General features: G+C 45.5%; 2 protein-coding genes and 2 non-coding genes across 5 annotated transcripts in view; all 4 read left to right on the top strand.

Annotated features, from left to right (window-relative positions):
* Nucleotides 1-13,122, top strand: part of LOC123600828 (CXADR like membrane protein) — a 101,150-nt gene extending 88,028 nt beyond the window's left edge. Inside the window, 6 exon segments of the mRNA XM_045483222.1 lie at nucleotides 6,228-6,429; nucleotides 7,396-7,563; nucleotides 8,027-8,149; nucleotides 9,148-9,289; nucleotides 9,868-10,112; nucleotides 10,115-13,122. Of these exon segments, the coding sequence (XP_045339178.1) occupies nucleotides 6,228-6,429; nucleotides 7,396-7,563; nucleotides 8,027-8,149; nucleotides 9,148-9,289; nucleotides 9,868-10,112; nucleotides 10,115-10,167 (933 nt within the window). The 3' untranslated portion in view covers nucleotides 10,168-13,122.
* Nucleotides 13,123-15,855: 2,733 nt separating this feature from the next.
* On the top strand, nucleotides 15,856-20,799 carry HSPA8 (heat shock protein family A (Hsp70) member 8). Of its 2 annotated transcripts, none has more exons than XM_045483220.1 (9): nucleotides 15,856-15,979; nucleotides 16,984-17,193; nucleotides 17,526-17,731; nucleotides 17,978-18,130; nucleotides 18,218-18,773; nucleotides 18,994-19,196; nucleotides 19,436-19,634; nucleotides 19,840-20,072; nucleotides 20,379-20,799. In XM_045483220.1, the coding sequence occupies exons 1-9, from the start codon at nucleotides 15,958-15,960 to the stop codon at nucleotides 20,562-20,564; spliced, it is 1,968 nt and encodes a 655-aa protein (XP_045339176.1). In that variant the 5' UTR covers nucleotides 15,856-15,957; the 3' UTR covers nucleotides 20,565-20,799. The 2 variants fall into 2 exon arrangements, with proteins under 2 accessions (XP_045339176.1, XP_045339177.1); XM_045483221.1 differs by lacking the exon at nucleotides 15,856-15,979 and adding an exon at nucleotides 16,124-16,254.
* Nucleotides 18,837-18,924, top strand: LOC123602867. Its single transcript, XR_006714622.1, has one exon. It is a non-coding gene; the product is annotated as a small nucleolar RNA SNORD14 (small nucleolar RNA).
* On the top strand, nucleotides 19,266-19,351 carry LOC123602868. The gene has a single exon (XR_006714623.1). It is a non-coding gene; the product is annotated as a small nucleolar RNA SNORD14 (small nucleolar RNA).
* Nucleotides 20,800-21,793: the final 994 nt, after the last annotated feature.

Genomic DNA, 21,793 nt, shown 5'->3' with positions numbered 1-21,793 from the left:
TGTGTGTCTCTCTCTCTGCCCCTCCCCCGCTCATGCTCTGTCTCTCTCTGTCTCAAAAATAAAATAAACATTAAAAAAATGCTTAAAGAAGGGTGTTGGTTTATTGGGAGATCCAGTTGGTTTCATCTTCAAAGTACACTTTGAATCTGATCACTTCTTGTCTCTTCCACTGTTACCACCGTAGAGGCTGTGCATCTATTGCCTGGATCTTTACTAGAATAGCCTCTTGACTGGTTTTCCCATTTCCACTCTTGGCCTCCTACAGCCTATTCTCAAAATAAATCATATCATGATGCTATTCTGCTCAAGATCCTATAATAGCCCCCCACTTCCACAAAATGAAAGCCATCATCATCTTTATAATGGACCAGAGCCCCGCCCCCGCAGGATCTGGTCCCACTGCCTGACTTCGTCGTTTACAATTCCCCTGGCTTACTCCAGTTACCTGACCTCTCTGCTGGTCAAGTATGTCAAGGCACTCTTCTGCCTTAGGGTCTCTGCACTGGCTTTTTCCTCCACTTAGAACTCTCTTTCTCCTAGAAAGCTCCAAGGTTAGTTCCACATCTCAAGTATTGACTGTCCTGTCTCCTTCCAATAAGGTCTACTTTGACCACCTTATTCAATTTGCAGAGTTGAACCGTGAAGCCACCTGCTGACAGAGGAGGCTGTCGGGGAGTAGGGGCAGGGCAGAGGGGAGTGGTCTTCAAGGAATCTAACCCTTCGAGGCTCCCCCCCTACCCCAATAGGAACACTTGCTTCCACCTCCCACATACAAGGTCCCTCCCAGACATCATCTTCATGCTTAGACTCCATATTTTCCAGAGATGAATTAGGGTCTAATTTTCCTCACGTATTAATTTCTGTGGAAGTAGAAATTAACTCGTGGAATGCCCATAGCGATTTCCCTGTTTCCTACCCATCTCATAGCTGTGCTTCCTGTTTGTAGAAATGCAAATTAAATTTGTCCGAAGGAGACTATGAATCTTAGTCCAATTCTCATTTGAACCTGTTGCAAAATCTTTCTGGTTCCATCATTTATTAGTGAGTGCAATAAAATCTTTGACATGGGCCTATTTCTATGTATATGAGGGTCATAATTTTCCCCTTATTTTTAATATTTATTTTGGGGAGAGAGAGAGACAGAGTGTGAGCAGGGGTGGTGGAGGGGCAGAGAGAGGGAGACACAGAGCTGGAAGCGGGCTCCAGCCTGACACGGAGTTCGAACTCACGAACTGCGAGATCATGACCTGAGCCAAAGGCCAGACGCTTAACCAACTGAGCCACCCAGGTGGCTTTACCCTTTTCTTTTCTAAGTTGTCTTTTAAAACTGCAGGAGAGGGAAAAGAATATCTTTTCCCCTTTCTCTTCCTAGGATCTCCAGCTGGGGCACTATAAATTGGACTGACAAAAGATTTTTTTGTTGGTTTGTTGTCTCTCTTTAAAAAGTGTGAAATTTTTTACTGAGATGCAATTGACACATACCCTTATATTTCAGATGTACAACCCTTATATTTCAAGGGACAGATTAACAGGAAACTGACAAACAAGTTTATAACTTCTGTGTACCATTTATGTAGCATGCAGCGAATACCCACAGATGAGTAACCTCAAGTGGTGGCTAGAATTCGGCTGTCTGCCTAACTTAGCGGGGGGAAAGGAAGAGGAGAGAGGGCAGTTAGGGAAAAGCAAATGACTTCTGAGGAAAAGAAATGGGCCCTCAGAAGAACAGATGGGAGATCTGCTAGTCTGTGACCTTGTCTGTCCGGGTGGGGGGTGTGGTGCCAGATTTCTGGTCTCCTCGAAGAGATTAGAGTTGCTCTCAGGAGGGGATTTAGGACAAATTCTTTTGAGAGGCTCTGCTTTTAGGTCTGATAAGGAACTTCAGGAACTCAAACACCTTCAGCATTTGAAATGAATTCTTAGGCACGTGCAAAGTGGTGTATTTTGGCACGTCCTGGTCCTCAACACATTCATAAAACAATTTTCTCTGAATTGGTATCCTCTCTAGCACAGTGCCAAGCACAGAGTCTGTTTTCAGGGACTGTGTATTCACGAAAGGACTGCCGAGTTGCAAAACAGCCTAGCCAAAGACCATTCAGGGCAACAGACACATAAAACCCGAATGCCCTCAACGCTCTCCTGGACGACACCCAGACTTACAGGAAGGGGATCCAGCAACCTATGAGACCAAAGTCTTTCACGATTTCTCCTCACATAAAAATGCTGCAAAACAAAACAAAACACAAAAAAAAAACGCTACAGGTGAGAGCAAAGAGAAGAGACCATTAATCTGAGTGTCATTAACAGGGAATGTGTCACGCGAAGTTAACGTTGATTTGGGATTTAAGAGAATGATTGGGAATTCTTTATGTGGAGAGATGGAGAAAAGGGAGTTTGTGTGGGAAAATGCAGCAGGCAAAGGCATGGAGTACAAAGAAAGCATAACCTGTATTAACGGAAGGGAAGGGAGATGAGGTTACCTGACAGTATGCAGGTAGGGGAGGTGGCCAATAGGAGCTGAGATTGGGAAGGTAAAGCAGAGGTCACTGTGAGGACTCTAGACCGAATCTGGTCATCATTCAGAGGTGGCCGGGAGCCACTGAAGGCTTTTGAGCTGGAAAAGAGCCCCTGTGAGTTTTACATTGGTATTAACTTGGCATCCGATTTACAATGTTACAGGCTGCAGAGGGCAGAAATACAGACGCAGCCACGCAGCTGGAAATATGAAACTGGGGCCCCAAACTGTGCTGGCACAGAGAGATGAGAATGATCACAACAGTAGTGCTGGTTGAAACGAGTGGGCGGAATTGAATACTAAACATGTCTTAAGTCTATTTATTTTTTATTTTTATTTTCGAGAGAGAGAGAGAGACAGCGCTTGTGAGTGGGGGGGAGGCGTAGAGGAGAGAGAGAGAGAGAGAGAATCCTAAGCACGTTCCACACTCAGCGTGGAGCGCAACACAGGGCTCCATCCCATGACCCTGGGATCATGACCAGAGCTGAAATCAAGAGTCGGACGCTCAACCAACCGAACCACCCAGGCACCCCGAAAATGTCTTAAGTTTAGTATCGGTTGCAGGGTCTACCTTTACTTTTCTCTTACTTTCTTCTCCCCAACGTGTCGCCCACAAGAGTGTGAGGTCCTCAGGGTAGGCTCTGGTGTCTTATTCCTGCTTGTTTTCCGGCACCCGGCCCTGTACCCTGCCATGCGAATGCAATACATGTTTGCTGATGAAAAAGAGTACGCAGAGAAAGGAGAAAACTCGTTTCTCAGAAAGATGGCGAAGGTAACATGGATGCCACTGAAGGGTTTTGACATAATGGAGAGAGAACAGATGGACGTTTTCTTGGATGGCTTCAAATCTTTTCAGGAAAGCATTTGATGCATTGTAGAGCATCCTGTGATGGAGGACGGGGTTCAGGGCTTGAGCGGAGCGAAACAATTTGAACAGCTGCAGCCAGAAATGTGCCTGGGAGACTCCCCTATGCCTGCAAGCCTGTTTTTAGTGCCTTCTGTGTATCTGGAATGCTCCCTGCAGCCGGCTTCACCCTGCCTCTGTTATCTCTTATTTCATCTACTTATCTTTCAAAGCCTAACTCGAATGCTTCCAACTTTTCTGGGACATTCTCTCTGATACTATTTCAAGTTAATTAATCCTTTTTCTATGTTTATACTTCTCTCCTTGTTAATCCCATTAGATTTTAAATCACTTGAACACAGGAAGAGGGTTTTAGTCATCTGAATAGCCTCCCCCGGACCTGATGGGAAGCAGTCATTCCAAAAAAATGTTTGCTGGCATTTAAAATCAAATGAATTTAAGAATATGATTGATGAGTGGTAGGAAGGGCAAAGCTGAAGTTATATAGTTTGAGGTCTTGGTGGACTAGATCAGTATGGTTTTTGTGACTAACGGGTGAGACAAAGGAGGAACAGAACCCAGGAAGGATTCGAGAACTATGGGCTGTGATGCAGGCAGATGAAACTTCACAAAAACTCTTTTTTTTTTTTTTTTTGCTAGGGAGATCTAAACTTTGGTTTCCCTGCCTTGAAAAACAAAGGCATGATGGCTCACATGTATTTTATGGAAGGAAGGGATGTCATTTTTTTTCCACCCGACTTCCCTTTACTAATTGTCAGTGACACCCCCCACAAAGGAAAGCCAAACAATGAAGTCCTCAGTATTAGACTTGAATTTTAAGCATTGACTCCTACTCTTTAACTCCTCCAAACCCTTTGGCTGGCCTCTAAACTTTTGATTTTTTTTTTTTTTAACGTTTATTTATTTTTGAGAGAGAGAGTGACCAGGGGTAGGACAGAGAGAAGCAGGGGGGACAGAGGATCCCAAGCAGGCTCCGTGCTAACAGCAGAGAGCCCAATGTGGGACTCGAACTCACAAACTGTGAGATCATGACCTGAGCCGAAATCAAGAGTTGTACACTTAACCGACTGAGCCAACCAGGAACCCCTGGACTCTAAACTTTTGTAAGAACAAAACAGATTGATTTGATAGTGTTGCTTTTCCTCCTTCACTTCCAAACTTTCTAGAAAAGCAGTTAATGAGCAGTGAAATGAATGGAGATGGCCACCGGAAGTGGCTGAGAGATAAGTGGTATACCGGGACAACGAACTAAATGGCCTTAGACGGTGATGTTCAAATCCGAGTTCTGCTACTTGTCTGTGAAATGGAGATCATGAATACACTGTCCTCCTCTTACCCACGAGGGGTGTGTTCCAAAACCCCCACTGGATGCCTGAAATCGTGAATAACGCCAAATCCTATCTGCACTGTGTTTCTTCCTGTACATACATATCGTGATAACATTTAATTGATAAGTAAGGCAGAGTAAGAAATTAACAATCATTAATAAAATAACTAATAATAAAACGACTTAAAAGTTATACGACCATAGTTTTTCTCTCCCTCTCAAAATCTTATTGAACCATACTCACCCTTCTTCTTGTGATGATGTGAGATGATAGAGTGCCTCTGTGATGAGGCAGACAAGGAGGACGACACAGGCGTTGTGATACAGTGTTAGGCTACTATTGACCTTCTGACAATATGTCAGAAGGACAATCATCTGCTCCCAGACCTTGGGTAACTGACACCACGGAAAGTGAAACCACAGATAAGGCAGGAGGAGGACTACTTAACTTGCAAAAATCATGTGAGAAATAAGCTAGATGTAAAAGCACCCAGAACAAGGAGTGTTGTGTATTTTTTTAAAAAAATGTTTTAATGTTTGTTTATTTTTGAGAGAGAGAGACACAGCACAAGTGAGGGAGGGGCAGAGAGAGAGAGAGAGAGAGAGAGTGTGTGTGTGTGTGTGTGTGTGTGTGTGTGTGTGTGTGAGTGGGAGAGGAGCAGAGAGAGAGAGACACGCAGAATCCGGAGCAGGCTCCAGGCTCTGAGCCGTCAGCACAGAGCCCGACACGGGGCTCAAACCCACGAACTGCGAGATCATGACCTGAGCCGAGGTCAGACCTTAACTGACTGAGCCACCCAGCTGCCCTGAGTGTTGTGTATTTTGAACAGCTCACATGCAGTTCGTAGGAAATGCAAAAGTTAGAAAGTCTCCTTCCCATGCCATTCTGCCAGTTCTCCTCACAGCCAGCTCTTGATACATTTATTGTGCATCAGCTTCCTTCCTTGCCTTAGCTGTGTGGTCATGATTACACAAGTAACTCAAGTTTAAAATTCCTTACCTATGAAATGAAATGGTTCTGGGGCACCTGGGTGGCTCAGTCGCTTGAGCGGCCAGCTTCGGCTCAGGTCCTATCTCACAGTTCGTGAGTTCGAGCCCCGCGTCGGCCTCTGTGCTGACGGCTCAGAGCCTGGAGCCTGCTTCCGATTCTGTGTCTTCCTCTCTCGCTGCCCCTCCCCCACTCCTGCTCTGTCTCCCTCCCTCTGTCTCAGAAAGAAAGAAACCTTAAAAAAAAAAAATTAAATGAAATGGTTCTGAGAATTTAGTGAAACAGTTGCTACTCTGTAATTAAAACGTGCACAAATATGAAGTGTTGCTATTTTGGGAAGGAGGAGAAAGGCCTAGAGAAACATATTGTGCTTTTAACTTCATTTAGAACAGAGGTCTTTTGGACCCTTAGAATCAGCCCCAGCCTTGGCTGCATTGTTCCATTAGGAGTGTTCTCATCCCTCATCTTGACATCAGCAAGAGAGGAAGGCTGAGGGCCACATTGCTTGACCCTGCCTTGATCTGTCCCACAGGTGATCACTTACTCCAGTCATCATGTCTACAGTAACTTGACTGAGGAACAGAAGGGCCGAGTGGCCTTTGCTTCCAATTTCCTGGCAGGAGATGCTTCCCTACAGATTGAGCCTCTGAAGCCCAGTGATGAGGGCCGGTACACCTGCAAGGTGAAGAATTCAGGGCGCTATGTGTGGAGCCACGTCACCTTAAAAGTCTTAGGTAAGACAGCACCAAGGTAAACGCCTGTATCTTAGTAATAAGGTCTCTGTGAGGAATAGCCAAATGCATCATGGGGGTATGAAACTTTTCAATACCCTGCGTCATGCATGCAGAGATCAGCTAGTCCAGTTTCCGGAAAGAAGTGTGTATGTTCTATAGTTTATGTTCTATATTTTAGACGTAATAAAAGAAGAAGAATCACAATTTTCCCTGGTAGTGCATTACAAAATTTAAATCTCCTTTGACGTGTAAGTGGTGTTCTTGTATTTAACTTAAATCTTGCAGGTACGATTCAACTCCCTTTCTGGTTTCTGACAGCAAGAGCTGCTGAGTTCCATTTAATTGCTTCCGAGTTAACAGACTTCTGTCCCTGTTTTAGTATTAGTAAAATCACACTCAACTTTCCTAAAATTTCTTTATTTTTTTTATTTAAAAAATTTTTTAATGTTTATTTGAGAGAGAGAGAGACAGACAGACCATGAGCAGGGGAGGAACAGAGAGAGAGGGAGACACAGAATCTAAAACAGGCTCCAGGCTCTGAGCTGTCAGCACAGAGCCCGACGCAGAGCTCGAAGTCAAAAACCGTGAGATCATGACCTGAGCTGAAGCCAGACGCTCAACCGACTGAGCCACCCAGACACCCCTAAAATTTCTAATTAAAGAACAGTGTCCTCTTTGAGAAGTGATGAGGAGGTTTCTGAGGGAGCCTCTGGAAATTACAACAGCACCACTGGAAGCAGCCAGAATTGTGTGTGTGTGTGTGTGTGTGCACACGCACACACAGGGGATGGAGGGGGCGTGTATTTCTGGGGGTGGTGTAAAGCATAGTTAGGTAGCAAAAGGCTACTGAATCCCCACCCAAAAGTTGACCAGATGATGGCCAGCTAGAGAAACAACTCAACAGGACATAGTTCTTCCATGGAGTCTGGTGTGTGGCCATCTTTGAAGCTTCTTTCTTTTTGCCAGTGAGGCCATCAAAGCCCAAGTGTGAGTTGGAAGGAGAGCTGACGGAAGGAAGTGACCTGACTCTGCAGTGTGAGTCAGCCTCTGGCACAAAGCCCATCGTGTATGACTGGCAGCGAGTTCGGGAGAAGGAGGGAGAGGATGAGCATCTCCCTCCCAGGTCCAGGATTGGTAAGTCACCTTCCCATCAGTCTGCTGAGACCACAGAATGGTACTCTAGCCATGAATCCTAAATCCGGTTTGTCGGCAACTCACCACGTGACCTTGAATGCACGGCCAAATCTCCCTGAGCTCCTACTTTTCATCCGTCAACCGGGACAGGAAAAGAGAAAAATCCATCCTTTCCCTCCTCAAATGGCACCTAAAAGTGGCAGAAGAAATGAGGAAGAAATATACTGCGTAGCCATTGTATCTAAATGATCGTGTTTGGTGTCCCTTACACGTTCACAGTCTTTTGTAACTCTTGGCGGACGCACACGTTAAAAGAATGTTTGCCTTTTCCGTCTTCCAAGAAATCTGCCATCTCCTCCTCACCAAATTGTGTTAGAGAATCTTAGGTCAATGATGCACTGAAGCAAACACTACAGAGGCCCTGTCACTCAGGGGATTACAGTCGTTCCTTCTGCTTATGTAGACTACAATAACCCTGGACGCGTTCTGCTGCAGAATCTCACCATGTCCTCCTCTGGGCTCTACCAGTGCACAGCAGGCAACGAGGCCGGGAAGGAAAGCTGTGTGGTGCGAGTGACAGTACAGCGTAAGTATCCAACGGTTTATTCCTGTGGTCGCGCCGTGGTTCGGCGTACAGCACCTCTCATCGCAAGTAAGAGTAAGGTCAAGGCCAAAATCTTTCTTTCCGGGAGAACGTGGTGACCGTGAAAATAAATTCGGTGGTTGCAGGGACCATTCAACCGGTGCAGCTAGCTGTATTTACAAACGTGTGAATCTGTCAGCTCCCTAAAGAAATGTGTTATGTCCGGGAGGGGACCGGAGGGAGATTTCCTTTATAAATGTAGATTTCCCTTATAAAAGGGGAACTTGTGCTTTGTTTTTAGAACTTCTCCTGTGTCTGCTGTTTCTCAAAAATAATCAGATTAAGGGGGCATCTGGCTGGCTCAGTTAGTAGAGCATAGGACTTGACTCTTGATCTCAGGGTTGTGAGTTCAAGCACCACGCTGGGTGTGGCGCCTACTTAAAAAAAATCAGCTTAGGGGCACCTGGATGGCTCAGTCGGTTAAGTGTCCGATTTTGGCTCAGGTCATGGTCTTGTGGTTGGTGAGTTTGAGCCCCGCGACCGGCTCTGTGCTGAGCCTGGAGCCTGCTTCGGATTCCGTGTCTCCCTCTGCCTCTGCCCCTCCCCCACTTGTACTCTCGCTCTCAAAAATAAACATTAAGAAAAAAAATTGGGTTAAAACAGTCCTAATGGCAAAGAGGCATATTTTGGGGTGGCATATTCTGCCACCTTTCAATACCAAGAAGGACAGTCAATACATCAAGGGTAAATGGGAAACTCCAAAAGATAGAAAGATCTGGAAACACCCATCCATCCAGGGCTTATGGGATTTTTTTGTTTGTTTGTTTATTTGTTTAAGTAAACTCTACCCCCTATATGGGGCTGAAACTCACGAGCCCAAGATCAAGAGTCCTCAAATCAAGAGTAAGCCAGCTAGGCGCCCCCAGGGCTTATGTTTTTAAGTTCATGCGTTCCCTAGCTTATGTTTGGTTTTACTTCTGCTTTTGTTTCTGAGAAAATAGATGTACAAAGCATCGGCATGATTGCAGGAGCGGTGACAGGCATGGTGGCTGGAGCCCTGCTGACATTCCTCCTGGTATGGCTGCTAATCCGAAGGAAAGACAAAGAGAGATATGAGGAAGAAGAGAGACCTAATGAAATTCGGTAAACCTCCCTCCAAAATCCCTTGTCCTAGGCTTCCTTTCCAGCTCCGTAGTGACCAGTGAACATAAATGTCCCATTTGCTCTTAACCGTGAATCTGTTAAAAGGATTATTCTGGTAGGCAAGGAGTTCCAGCCTAGGGACAGAAAGTCTGGTTTCCCTTGCCTTTATCGTGAAACTGTCTATCCTCAACTGGTAATTAAAAGATCAACTTTACATTACTTCTGATTCGTGTCCACTTATGAAGGGCCTACAATAAGGAATGGGCATAACCGATGGGCCGTGAAAGGGTTTGCGTAGACAAACCCCAGATCAATCTCAATGGTAAGCGTGTACTCTCCCAGAGTAATAGAGTTGACTTCAGGGCTAACAAAACATCCATTTGCCTAAGTCAACCGCTAAGTCTCAGCGACTGGGGAAGTCCCTCTTCCCCTAAATGGCTGCCTTCCAGTGGTATAATGTGAAGTTTACGGCTTCAGGAATTTATTGGGAAGCCTCAGAAGGAAGCAACCGTAGTGGAAGGTGTATCATAGTCTTGCCGGTGTTAAAGTTTACCTTTGCTGGTTTTTTTCCTCCTCAGAGAAGATGCGGAAGCCCCGAAAGCCCGCCTGGTGAAACCTAGCTCCTCTTCCTCAGGCTCTCGAAGCTCACGCTCTGGTTCTTCCTCCACTCGCTCCACAGCAAATAGTGCCTCACGCAGCCAGCGGACGCTGTCGACGGAAGCAGCACCCCAGCCGGGGCTGGCCACCCATGCATACAGCCTGGTGGGGCCAGCGGGGAGAGGTTCTGAACCAAAGAAAGTCCACCATGCTACCCTGACCAAAGCAGAACCACACCCGGCATGATCCCCAGCCAGAGCAGAGCCTTGCAAACCGTCTGAATTAGAGTGGACTTGACTCCCATGCTTTCCTAGGAGTCAGGATCTTAGGACTCTTCTAGTCATTGAAGCTCAGTCACCAGCCACACAACCCCCTGGAACCAGATGACCGGTCATTTAAGTAGCGGTGAGCATTGCGTGGAATGGATCGAAATGAGCGCTTTCTTTCTAGGACACTGAACAAGAAAAAGGATGTAAACTGCTCATCTCCAAAAAGGCATCTCGTGGTGCCTTGAGACCAGAATGGGGAAAAGCGGGGGTCCAACTCCGTGTGTTTGTTGGCCAGGACCTGTGGTGGAAAAAGTTGGGGAAAGGGGAACTGAACACACTTAAAACTTCTCACCGGAAATGTTTTGTATCAATACTTTGATTCACCATAGTCAAGGGGAAATGAGGTGGTGTTCATAAATTTTCTATGCATTTCTGCAATCTACTGGATTATTGTGATTATTCAGAGTCAAGGGGAACCCACAGCCTTATATTACACCTAGCTGCACCAGGTACTGGGCATATCACTTCTGAGAAATTTCAAAGAAGGAAGTAACGTTTCTTCTGACCTGACTTCATTTACCATAAGGTTTGGATGTTAATTTCACAAGGCGCTGAACTAGCGGGCGGTGCCAGTTTTCCCACTCTATCCACTACTAATCTCCCTACTTCTAGTGAACAGTAAGAGAACTAAGAGGAATCCAAAACGTGTGACCAGGGACTGCAAAAAACTTTCCACCTTAATCATGTTCAGAGGGTCACTGACAGATATCAGAAATCTATACTGGAACAATTGTGGACTTTCCCTCAAATCTGAGGTCTCTAAGGACTTTCCTGCTGGATATCTCTGGAGCAAGAAAACATTCACTATGTGTCATTTGACAATGTTCTCAGAAGTCTTCTAGAGAAAAAGAGCTTGTTCAGAGGTGCTGAAAGATCATCTGACATATCCTTGCATTCTCTTCTGAGAACATATGAAATCAGAATTTCAAGACTGACTATGACTAGAAAGGGAGCTTAGATCGGTTTTCTCTTCATATTCCGTAACCTGTCCAGGAGCGGTATAAAGAAGTTTACTATTATACCAAACTTGGAGCTTCCTCCATTTCTTTTCATTTTAGGACAAGGACGTGAACCTGGGACTTTTGATAATTCTAAGCCTTAAATTATCAAAAAGATCAGGGATTACCGTTTCCTAATGGCATTGCAAGTACATCATTACCATTCTCTCCTGAGAGGGTGACACAGAATTTCGGTAATTTCCCAGCCTAGCCTCTGAGGAAGTCCAGGTGTGGGCTGGAAGGAAAGGGAATTATATTTAAGGAAGAGCTGGTGAGGATAATTAGTGGGTGGCAGGACAGGGCTGGATTAGTGACTGCTAACATTTGAACTGTTACCATCCTGGAAACAACAGAAATGATTCACCAGGATAACCATCAGAAGAGTTGATTCATGGGGGAGAAAAAAAGGTGTGTGAAAAATAAAAAGGAAGCGGCAGCCTCCAATACAAGAACTTGCCTTTTTAATCCTTTTGACTGTTCTGTTAATCAAAACGGACCAACTATTCTGTTAGTCTGATCATGTGGCAAGAATGGTAGACCTGAAACCGCCTTGCAAGGACCCCAGTGCAGATGTCACCAGATCACCGTTGGTATTGCAAAATATTTATTATTAAAAGGGCAGCAGGTTGCAGGGAAGAAAAAAAATCATGCGGAATTTGGAGAGGACAGCATGGTTTCTAAAATGGGAATCAGATGCTTAAAGAGAAATGGTGGATCTGAGATTTTGCTCCATTTCTCTGTTTTTTCACACCTGTGTTTCTCACAATAGAGCCCTCTGATACTGCAAACGCATTTCCTTCTAAGGTTCTTTAAGAAACAGGGGTTGATCCCTGGGTGAAAATTGTAATCTGAGTTTTATCTTCCTCTTTAAAAAAAGGTGGGAAATAGGAGACATTGAGGAAGTAATGTAAAGAATGTCTATTAACTTAAGAAGGCTGGCATATTTGGAATGCTTCTTATACTAACACTGCCTCATTGTAAGATATTAACTCCCTTCCTTACTCTACTTTTTTATTCTTCTGGTAGTGTGATAACATATCACTTCTGCTATGTGATTCTGAGAATTCTTTTTCCTACAGTACCTGAGCCAAACAAGTACACTACGGAGGCTGTGGCTGTACCATCACAAGCAATTTGTTCTTATCATTATTTCTACCTTTGAACCTAAGGCTTCCTGCCTATGCCTTTGAAAGCAGGAATCAGTCCCCTTTGCATGATATGGAGATTTAGATTATTTAAGCCTGTTAGTTATTAAAAGACAAATACCAGTTGGATATCCAGATTATTTTGGAAATCTATTCATAGTGGAAATCTACAAAAAAAAAAAAAAAAAAAAATCACAGATAACTACCTAAAATCTGAGACATTCTAAGGAATTGAAAATTCTGAGATAAGATGTTCAAGTCTTAGCAATGATAGTGCACTTCTCTTGGAGTCTGGCTTTTGGGTTCAGACATGGCAAATTCTGGGCTTAAGATACAGTTTTGAGACACTACAGGTTTCAAGCCATATTTCCATTAACACTGCAAGTCAAATACATTTGATCCTTTAATGGGAAACAAACAAAATGGTAAAATAACTAAAAGGTAGAAGGAAAAAATGTTTGTGGAAGAAGATAACGATGGAATGGTGTGAATGTTTAGAGAATAACCATTTCAATAAAACATATAAACCAAACTGAAATTTGGAAAATAATGAAGTTGATGCCCTTGCTGTTACACTGTGTAAAAATATTTTCTGAATGGCTCATGCAAAAAGATGGAGAATTTTGCTTCATTTCTGGTGTTAAACTGTTCATATTTTAACTTCTAAGTTGCCTTGTAATTGAGACTGTATTTGATCACAAAAACCAAATATTTATTACAGATGCATCTGTATCAGCAATTAAAAAATAAATAAGTAAAGGTGATACTGTAGAAGGTGAAGCTCGTATAACCTGCACTGGAAATTTGTTCATTAGCTTGCTGACAAAAGAGGAATGGAAGAACTCAGCCTACATAGGATCTATTATTTATTGATTTCAGTCCCAAATATACCAAGTACTATTTTCTCACAAGGCAAGATGCTAAGCAGTACTGGAGATACCAAGTTAATGCAGAGTTCCTGCTCTAAAAGACTTTACCAAAATAAATAGTATTTCTTAAGCAAATATTTTATGCCAAGGTCAAGTGCCAACAGAACTCCACACTTGGGGGTTCAAATAAATCTCAAAAGAAGTAAATACAAGAGATTCAAATGAATCTGAAACAAAGTTCACAGAATTAGAGGAGGTGATATACACAGCGCACTTAGAACATGTGACAGGCTCAGATATGTGAAGGACTCCATTCCCCAGTCAGAAACCCAAGCCCTCAGACTTCTTCACTGCAGTTCCTATGCCCCCAAACTTTAATTTTCCATCCTGAATGTGTTTGAAACCTTGTGCATTTAAAGCGGTGGAGACAGGACAGTCATCTTATTGACCTTTAAATCCACAAACTCTGAATCATTCTATGTAATAAGAGCATAGTTCAAGTCCTACAATGTACTTTTGAATGACTGGAAACTGGTTATCTACTCTACTTTAATCACTGCTGTTAGGTGGTTTGGTCCTTGTTCCATTTTCCAATGGTTCAGGAGTTAAAATGTGGGTAGTTCAGAGGTTACTTAAAAACTGTGATATGTAGGGCATAGTTCAGAGACTGTCCTTGATAGGTTGAGTGGGAGAAGACTGTAGATACCAAAGAAAATTGAAAGGAGCCTCCCACAGCACACATCTTCCACTTTCTGGAGTTGAAGTTATAGGTGTTTCTAGAAAGAAAATTACACTGTAGTGTAACCAAAAAACAGACCAGGGGCACCTGGGTGGCTCAGTCCATTAAGCCTCCGACTTCGGCTCAGCTCACCATCTTGCGGTTTGTGAGTTCGAGCCCCTCATCAGGCTCTGTGCTGACCGCTCAGAGCCTGGAGCCTGTTTCAGATTCTGTGTCTCCCTCTCTCTCTCTCTGCCCCTCCCCACTCACGCTCCGTCTCTGAATAATAAATAAACATTAAAAAAAATAAAAAAACAAAACAAACACAGACCAAAGATTCTGGAATCAAAAGAGCTAAGTTCCATTTGAGCTCAGCTAGCTGTTAATCCTTCCACAAGTAACATCTCTGAACCTCATTTTTCTCCTCATACCGGATGTACATCTCAGAAAACTGTTTTGATGATTGAATGGTATAACAAATGAAAGCACTTTATATGCTGCGAAAACACCATATAAAATTAATATTTGGGGAGGTGGGAAGAAATTAAGTATATACCTCCACGTACTCAAGCCAACATTGCCCCGGAAAAAGCAAATGTGAAAAGAAAATGTCTCCTTCGTATGTTTGAATCCGTCTGTAGGCTTTACTGGCTTTGACAAGGACAAGGTGTCCTCACTCTTGTGACACCCTTTCTGGAGGCACTGTCTGGAAGGTCTTTCTAATTCCGGCCACACCACTGTGTCAGATAGTGTTAAAAAAATCTTTTCATCTATCTGCCCCTTTATCTATCAAATAAGAGTATCAGCTGCCCTGCCTGTTTGAAAGAACACACTGGAAAACATTTCCAGGTACTGAGAAAGGCTCTTAGAATGACAAGGCCTAAATACCTGCCACCATGCACCACAATTTAATTCTAAGTAGTACTGTTTCGTGGACTCGATTAGTAATGTTTTCAAGATGCCTCTGAACGATCTGTCGCTTAGTTTTTTATAAGTCAAGGCAGGAAAGACATTACATCATGTTACCGAAAATAAAAGCAGCTCCGAGAGTCTAAATCAAGGACACGGGGCTACCGGAACCCAGGTTCCTAATGCCTGATTCTCCTCCACGAAAAAATCTGGCTAAGCTTTTCTTTTTCACAAATAACTGAGAGGTGCGGGACTTGGGCAAATGCAGAGGCAGAGCCGAGACGCCAAACCTGTTCTTGGCGGGAGGTGGGGAGTGGCGGAGTTGTCTGGGGTCAGGGAAGCGGCTTTGGCCACTTATTTTGTCGAGGGTCCAGGCACAGCATCCGGCCTTAAAGGCTCTGAAAAGCCGGAGCCCCTCCAACCTCGGCCTCGAGGGCTGCCGGCCTCCAGGTGCCACGGTGACTGAAGGTTCTGGAGGCTTGGCCTGGCTAACCTGTCTCTTCCTACACCCAAGTGGGGCCAGGCGGCTCCCTCCAGCCACGGATCTGTGTGTCCCTGGGCAAGACACCCTAGTAGCGCTCAGGGGTGGGAACATTCCTCCCGGTTCCTAGAAGGCCGACTTAGCCCAAAGGCACCCTAGATACGAAACATAGGAACGTGGAATCCGGGAGGGCCTAAATGAGCCTCTACAACGCCGAAGTGGGGGGTGGGGAAAACAGAACGAGGACGGAGGGGAGGGGGAGGGGCGCAACAACCTTCGCGGCCATTTTGTCCTCGCTCCACTTCCGTCTTCGCTCCCAGGCTGCCGGGTCCGGACCCCTCCCTTCAGGCCCTGCGCTCGTCTAACCCCGGTTGCACGTCGATCCAGATTGCGGCTAGTGCTGCTGTCATTGGCTGGTTCCAAAATTGCCCGCCCCTCTTCCTCCACCTCCTTCCGTCCGCTCCCGCCCGCGCTGACGGGGAGCGCATGCGCAGAAGCGGATTTCCCCCCCCCCCAACTCGGCCCGGCGTCCCGCGCCTGGGGTGACTGAGGACTCCCGCGCGCGGGCTCTCACGGCTCCACCCTCCCTTTCCCCGGGGCCGTTCGGAGAGCGGGGGCGAGAATGAAAGTTCCAGAACGCTGCGGTGAGTGCGTCATCGCGAGGTGGGGTGGGATGGGGGCGGGAGTGGGCGAGGCCCGAGGGTAGAGCTGGCTTAGTCATTGGGGCGCACAGAGATGGCCGCGTGCCCATTGGTCGAGGAAGTCATGATGGGCAGCCGGCAGGGGTGGGCCCCTTCTGGAAGGTTCTGAGGCAGGGTATAAGAGACAGGGTGGCGGGCGGAAACCGGCCTCATTCAACGCGGCGTTAGCTCTCCGGGTAGCTGTTTCTTTGGCAAGCGGGGCCGGGCCCATACTGAAGGTAAGGCCTGTCTTCTGAGCTTTTGGGAGTTTCTAAGAAACGTGCAACCTACCACCGGGCTGGTCGGGATTGCAGAGGCCCAGAGGCTTCTGATCATTTTCTTGCAGGTGGGGGGCCCCCCAGGCCCCTGCCCACCTGGGGCGCGCTCCTTACGGGGAGGCGGCAGACCCGGCCTTGTGGGCAAGCTGACGTGGGCTGCAGGCCGTGATGGTCGCCGCGGGGTCAGGGCGGTGCCCGCGGGGAGGGCTGGGCGTGGGCCGCATCCGTTTTCGGGGCACGGGAAGTCCAGCCGGCCCCCTGGAGCGGACCCTTCCCTAGGCTCTCGGAAAGAGGAAGCCGCTTTTGGCACGGGCCCAACGTGGGGGGAGGGGGCTTCTGAGCACGCCACGCAGGCCGTATTGTGTTGGCTCCGGAGCACGGGGTGGGGGGTGGGGTTGGAGAAGGTTGCGCTGAGTCGAGGCCACGTGCTCCTGTCGCAGACCCTCCGGGCAGGTGCTTGATTCAGGGCCGGACTCGCCCGCGGTTGGCACGGTAACACCCCGATTGCAGCATTTTTCGCTCTGGCACTCCCGCGTGGTTTCCTCCGACAAGGGCAGTGTTTCTGGGGGGAGGTGCTGAGTGTAATCTTCTTACCAAAGTGTCCATACCTGATAGCTTGAGCAGGAAGCGTTTCCAAGTGCTGGTGTTTTTTTGTTTTTTTCCAAACCCTGGGCTTTTTTTTTCTTCCAGCAACTATGTCTAAGGGACCTGCAGTTGGCATTGATCTTGGCACCACCTACTCCTGTGTGGGTGTTTTCCAGCACGGGAAAGTGGAAATAATTGCCAATGATCAGGGAAACCGAACCACCCCAAGTTATGTCGCCTTTACTGACACCGAACGATTGATCGGTGATGCTGCAAAGAATCAAGTTGCAATGAACCCCACCAACACAGTTTTTGGTAAGCTGTTAATTTTGCGCAACATGCCTTGAGTTTTAAGTGGTGTAGACTGAATGAGAAAGTTCAAAGTTTATCAATGTAAGGTAGCCATGAAAGTTTTGAAAATAGGAAAAGTCTTTTTAAAAATTTACTTGGTAATTTTGTACTCCTAAATGCTAAAAATAGGGTATCAGATTAGGAAATCTGAGCAATTCTGCCAGAGAGAACTTGAGTCCATTTGACTAATCTGGAGTTTGGTTGCTAGGTCTCTGATCTTCACATTTCAGTAATGGTGTACTAGGGTTCTTACTTGGTAGATGCAATGTAACACTTGACCTGATAAACTTCTGTAGATGCCAAACGCCTGATTGGACGTAGATTCGACGACGCTGTTGTCCAATCTGATATGAAGCATTGGCCCTTCATGGTGGTGAATGATGCTGGCAGGCCCAAGGTCCAAGTAGAATACAAGGGAGAGACCAAAAGTTTCTATCCAGAGGAGGTATCTTCTATGGTTTTGACAAAGATGAAGGAAATCGCAGAGGCTTACCTTGGGAAGGTGAGTAGCCTGCTAATCCTAGAGGCCACGTGGCTGGGCTGAAAGTTGCAGCATTATGAACTAGACTCCCTGATGAATTCATGCATGGGGTTTTGATTGAAGGATACACGTTAGTAATCTGACTACCTTATCTTGAGAAAGCACGTGATTGCTATCTTCAGTACACGCAGAAGTAGACGGAGATGGGAATATTGCCAGATTTATGAACCGATTTCTAACACGGTTTTGTTTTTTCTATACTTCTAGACTGTTACTAATGCTGTAGTCACAGTACCTGCCTATTTTAACGATTCTCAGCGTCAGGCTACCAAAGATGCTGGAACTATTGCTGGTCTTAATGTACTTCGAATCATCAATGAGCCAACAGCTGCTGCTATCGCTTACGGCTTAGACAAAAAGGTATGCTTTGTGGAGCTGGGATTCATTTAACGACTGACTTGAGCCATTGGAGATTTGGATGAGTAATCACCTGTATTCTAATTGCAGGTTGGAGCCGAGAGGAATGTGCTGATCTTTGACTTGGGAGGTGGCACTTTTGATGTGTCAATCCTCACTATTGAAGACGGGATCTTTGAGGTCAAATCTACTGCTGGAGACACCCACTTAGGTGGAGAAGACTTTGACAACCGAATGGTAAACCATTTCATTGCGGAGTTCAAGCGCAAACACAAGAAGGACATCAGCGAGAACAAGAGGGCGGTCCGTCGCCTCCGTACCGCTTGCGAGCGCGCCAAGCGTACGCTTTCTTCCAGCACCCAGGCCAGTATTGAGATTGATTCTCTATATGAAGGAATCGACTTCTATACCTCTATTACTCGTGCCCGGTTTGAAGAATTAAACGCCGACCTGTTCCGTGGCACGCTGGACCCTGTAGAGAAAGCCCTTCGGGATGCCAAGCTAGACAAGTCTCAGATCCACGATATTGTCTTGGTGGGTGGCTCTACGCGTATCCCCAAGATTCAGAAACTTCTACAAGACTTTTTCAACGGGAAGGAGCTGAATAAGAGCATCAACCCTGATGAGGCTGTCGCTTATGGTGCAGGTAATAATCCCACTATTCGAATTAAATGGTTCTAACAGGTGGTCTTGAGAGCCCCACGCTGACTCGCTATGATGAGTGATTCTTAAACATTCGTAGTTTCCACCAAAAGCTTAAGCTGATGATGGTCTAACTTCCTTGGATGTCTGAGCGATAGGTGTTTGTTAGGTAACGAGGTTGTTTTTATTTTACTTTTTTTTTTAACTAAATGTTTTTGTTTTAGCTGTGCAGGCAGCCATCCTTTCTGGAGACAAATCTGAAAATGTTCAAGATTTGCTGCTGTTGGATGTCACTCCCCTTTCTCTCGGCATTGAAACTGCTGGTGGAGTCATGACTGTTCTCATCAAGCGCAATACTACCATTCCTACCAAACAGACCCAAACCTTCACTACCTACTCTGACAACCAGCCTGGTGTGCTCATTCAGGTATGTTTTACTGTATTGGTACTGATTCAGTTACGCTTCAGGTCCTATGAGATTTTGGGAAGACTTGTCCTGCTATGATGATTGATTCCAAAACCATTCGTAGTTTCCACCAGAAGTCTTGTGTTGGCCAATTCCTTCCTTGGATGTCTGAGCGAGGTCTTTCCTGGTTGACCTGAACGTCTGTAAACTGGTATGCTGTGATGCTTGCAACTCCTTAGTAATTCTCATTTCCTACCAAGGTTTATGAAGGTGAGCGTGCCATGACCAAGGATAACAACCTACTGGGCAAGTTTGAACTCACAGGCATACCTCCTGCCCCCCGTGGCGTTCCTCAGATTGAGGTCACCTTTGATATTGATGCTAATGGCATTCTCAATGTCTCTGCTGTGGATAAGAGCACAGGAAAAGAGAATAAGATCACCATCACAAACGACAAAGGTAGGCACAACTTTGGCACTTTTTTCTTTGTCTTAACAGATCTGGTCTGGGGTCATAGGGACCATAGATCTTGTAAAATGTCTAAGGGCATTGAACCCAAGGGCTCGCTTCTAATGGGCTTTGGAGCATTAGCGGTTAAGGTTGGCAGGATAACTGAAGGTTCAATGTCAAAAGTCCTGTCTAAAAGACCAGTTAACTTCCACAGGTCGCTTGAGCAAGGAAGACATTGAGCGCATGGTCCAGGAAGCTGAGAAGTACAAAGCTGAAGATGAGAAGCAGCGAGACAAGGTGTCCTCCAAGAATTCCCTTGAATCTTATGCTTTCAACATGAAAGCAACTGTTGAAGATGAAAAGCTTCAGGGTAAAATCAACGATGAGGACAAACAGAAGATTCTGGACAAGTGTAATGAGATCATCAACTGGCTGGACAAGAACCAGGTTTGTAATTTCTAATAAATTGAGAGTGGAGAGGGTATGGGGTTTCAGCAAGATTAGATGGGATTTTATGATACAAATCGGTCACAATGATGAATGGTCCATACATTCGCGGTTTCCACCAGAACTTCAGATGTTGGCAACTTAGATTCCTTCCTTGGATGTCTGAGTGACCCAAGAGTTCGTTGGTAATTAAGACTCCTATGTGGTGGTAGGTCTTTGCATTTTAGGAACATCAGGTTGACTTGGTGTAGGAAGTTCCCTCCTTTGAGGAACCTGTAGTAAAGAATTTTGTTTTTCCTTCTTCAGACTGCAGAAAAAGAAGAATTCGAACATCAGCAGAAAGAGCTGGAGAAGGTCTGCAATCCCATCATTACGAAGCTGTACCAGAGTGCAGGAGGCATGCCTGGAGGAATGCCTGGAGGCTTCCCTGGTGGTGGAGCTCCCCCCTCTGGTGGCGCCTCCTCTGGGCCCACCATTGAAGAGGTTGATTAAGCCAACCTGAGAATAGGTCTAGCATTGTTCCACACAAAACATTTGAAGGACCCAAATTTGTAGCAAATCCCATGGCAGTGAAGTTGAGCTGCTATAGTTAATAAACTGGGCATTCTTGATACTTGAATATGGAATATGTGCACAAGGAAAGGAAATACAACATTGCACTTTATAAGCACTGTATTGTTAAGTGGAAAATGCAATGTCTTAAATAAAACTGTATTTAAAATTGGCACCATATGATTGTCTTGAGTCTATACAAGGGCAGCAGGCATTTTTGGTTTGGGGCTGGATGGATATTTATTTGGCTAACTGCAAATCACACAAAATAGTATTTGGGTAGTTATATCTTTCAAAAGAGGCCTCGGGTTAATGAATTCATGTTAATGTTGTACTTGGGGTTGGAGATTAATAGTGAAGTGAACTTTGAATTTGCAGATTTTTCAGTGTTGTGAGAACTGTTGATGGGAAGGAAGTATTAAAAATACCAGAAGGGGTTTTTGTGCTTGGATGGTCAGTTTGAACAGTGAAATAGCCAGTCCATGGAAGTAGCATTAAGCATGTGAAACTGACCCACGTGTGGAACTGTAAAGCCCTGCGCCAGCACGTTTGATAACAGTTCTGTTCCTTTTTCTCAACTTGGTTGGGTGGGAACTTCAAGGTGGGGGTGGCAATGGAGTTTGAGGAAGGTAGGGTTTATTTACCCATAGAATCAGACCATGAGCATCTAATTCTGACTTTACTATCTAAACACCGATTAACCTTCAGGGACTTTGTTGAACAAACATTTGCTCCATTTCCACTTAAATCCACTTAACTGGATTGCCTTTATGTGATCCTGGTTTTGGAGCAGAGCTGTACATTCGTGGCCTTGGTTCTTGAGGAATGTTAGCCAAGGTGTTGGGCTACACAAAAAGTGCTGCCACGGAATTTCAGTCCCAGAATGTCCTTGTGTGCAGCGTATAGCTCTGTCCTGGGAACCCTCAAGTAAGGAAACCCGGCTAAGGGAGTGTTACCCACAGTGCCTGGTGACATACCTGCCATCTGGTGGTCAGTTTAGGAGAAACCTGCTGTGTGTTGGCGAGGTCTTAATGCTCCCAGTGGAACAGTCCAACTTTAAGATCTGCTTGGAATCTTTTCCTGCCTTTATAGAATTGTTGGTTCCTGGGTGACCCCTGTTATGACAGTTAATATTAGGATTTCAGTGGTAGTTGCAGAATGATCTTTGT

Source organism: Leopardus geoffroyi, chromosome D1, assembly GCF_018350155.1.
Source record: "Leopardus geoffroyi isolate Oge1 chromosome D1, O.geoffroyi_Oge1_pat1.0, whole genome shotgun sequence".
Lineage (NCBI taxonomy): Eukaryota > Metazoa > Chordata > Mammalia > Carnivora > Felidae > Leopardus > Leopardus geoffroyi.
Note: the sequence above shows the minus strand (reverse complement) of the source record. Positions and strands in the feature narration are given on the sequence as shown.

What these genes read in the sequence shown, in the direction of transcription:
- HSPA8 (XM_045483220.1), top strand. Translation starts at nt 15,958, where the DNA reads ATGAAAGTTCCAGAACGCTGCG. An exon ending in CTTACGGCTTAGACAAAAAG is followed by an intron (nt 18,131 to 18,217) that starts GTATGCTTTGTG and finishes TTCTAATTGCAG; the next exon opens with GTTGGAGCCGAGAGGAATGT. An exon ending in GGCTGTCGCTTATGGTGCAG is followed by an intron (nt 18,774 to 18,993) that starts GTAATAATCCCA and finishes TTTTTGTTTTAG; the next exon opens with CTGTGCAGGCAGCCATCCTT.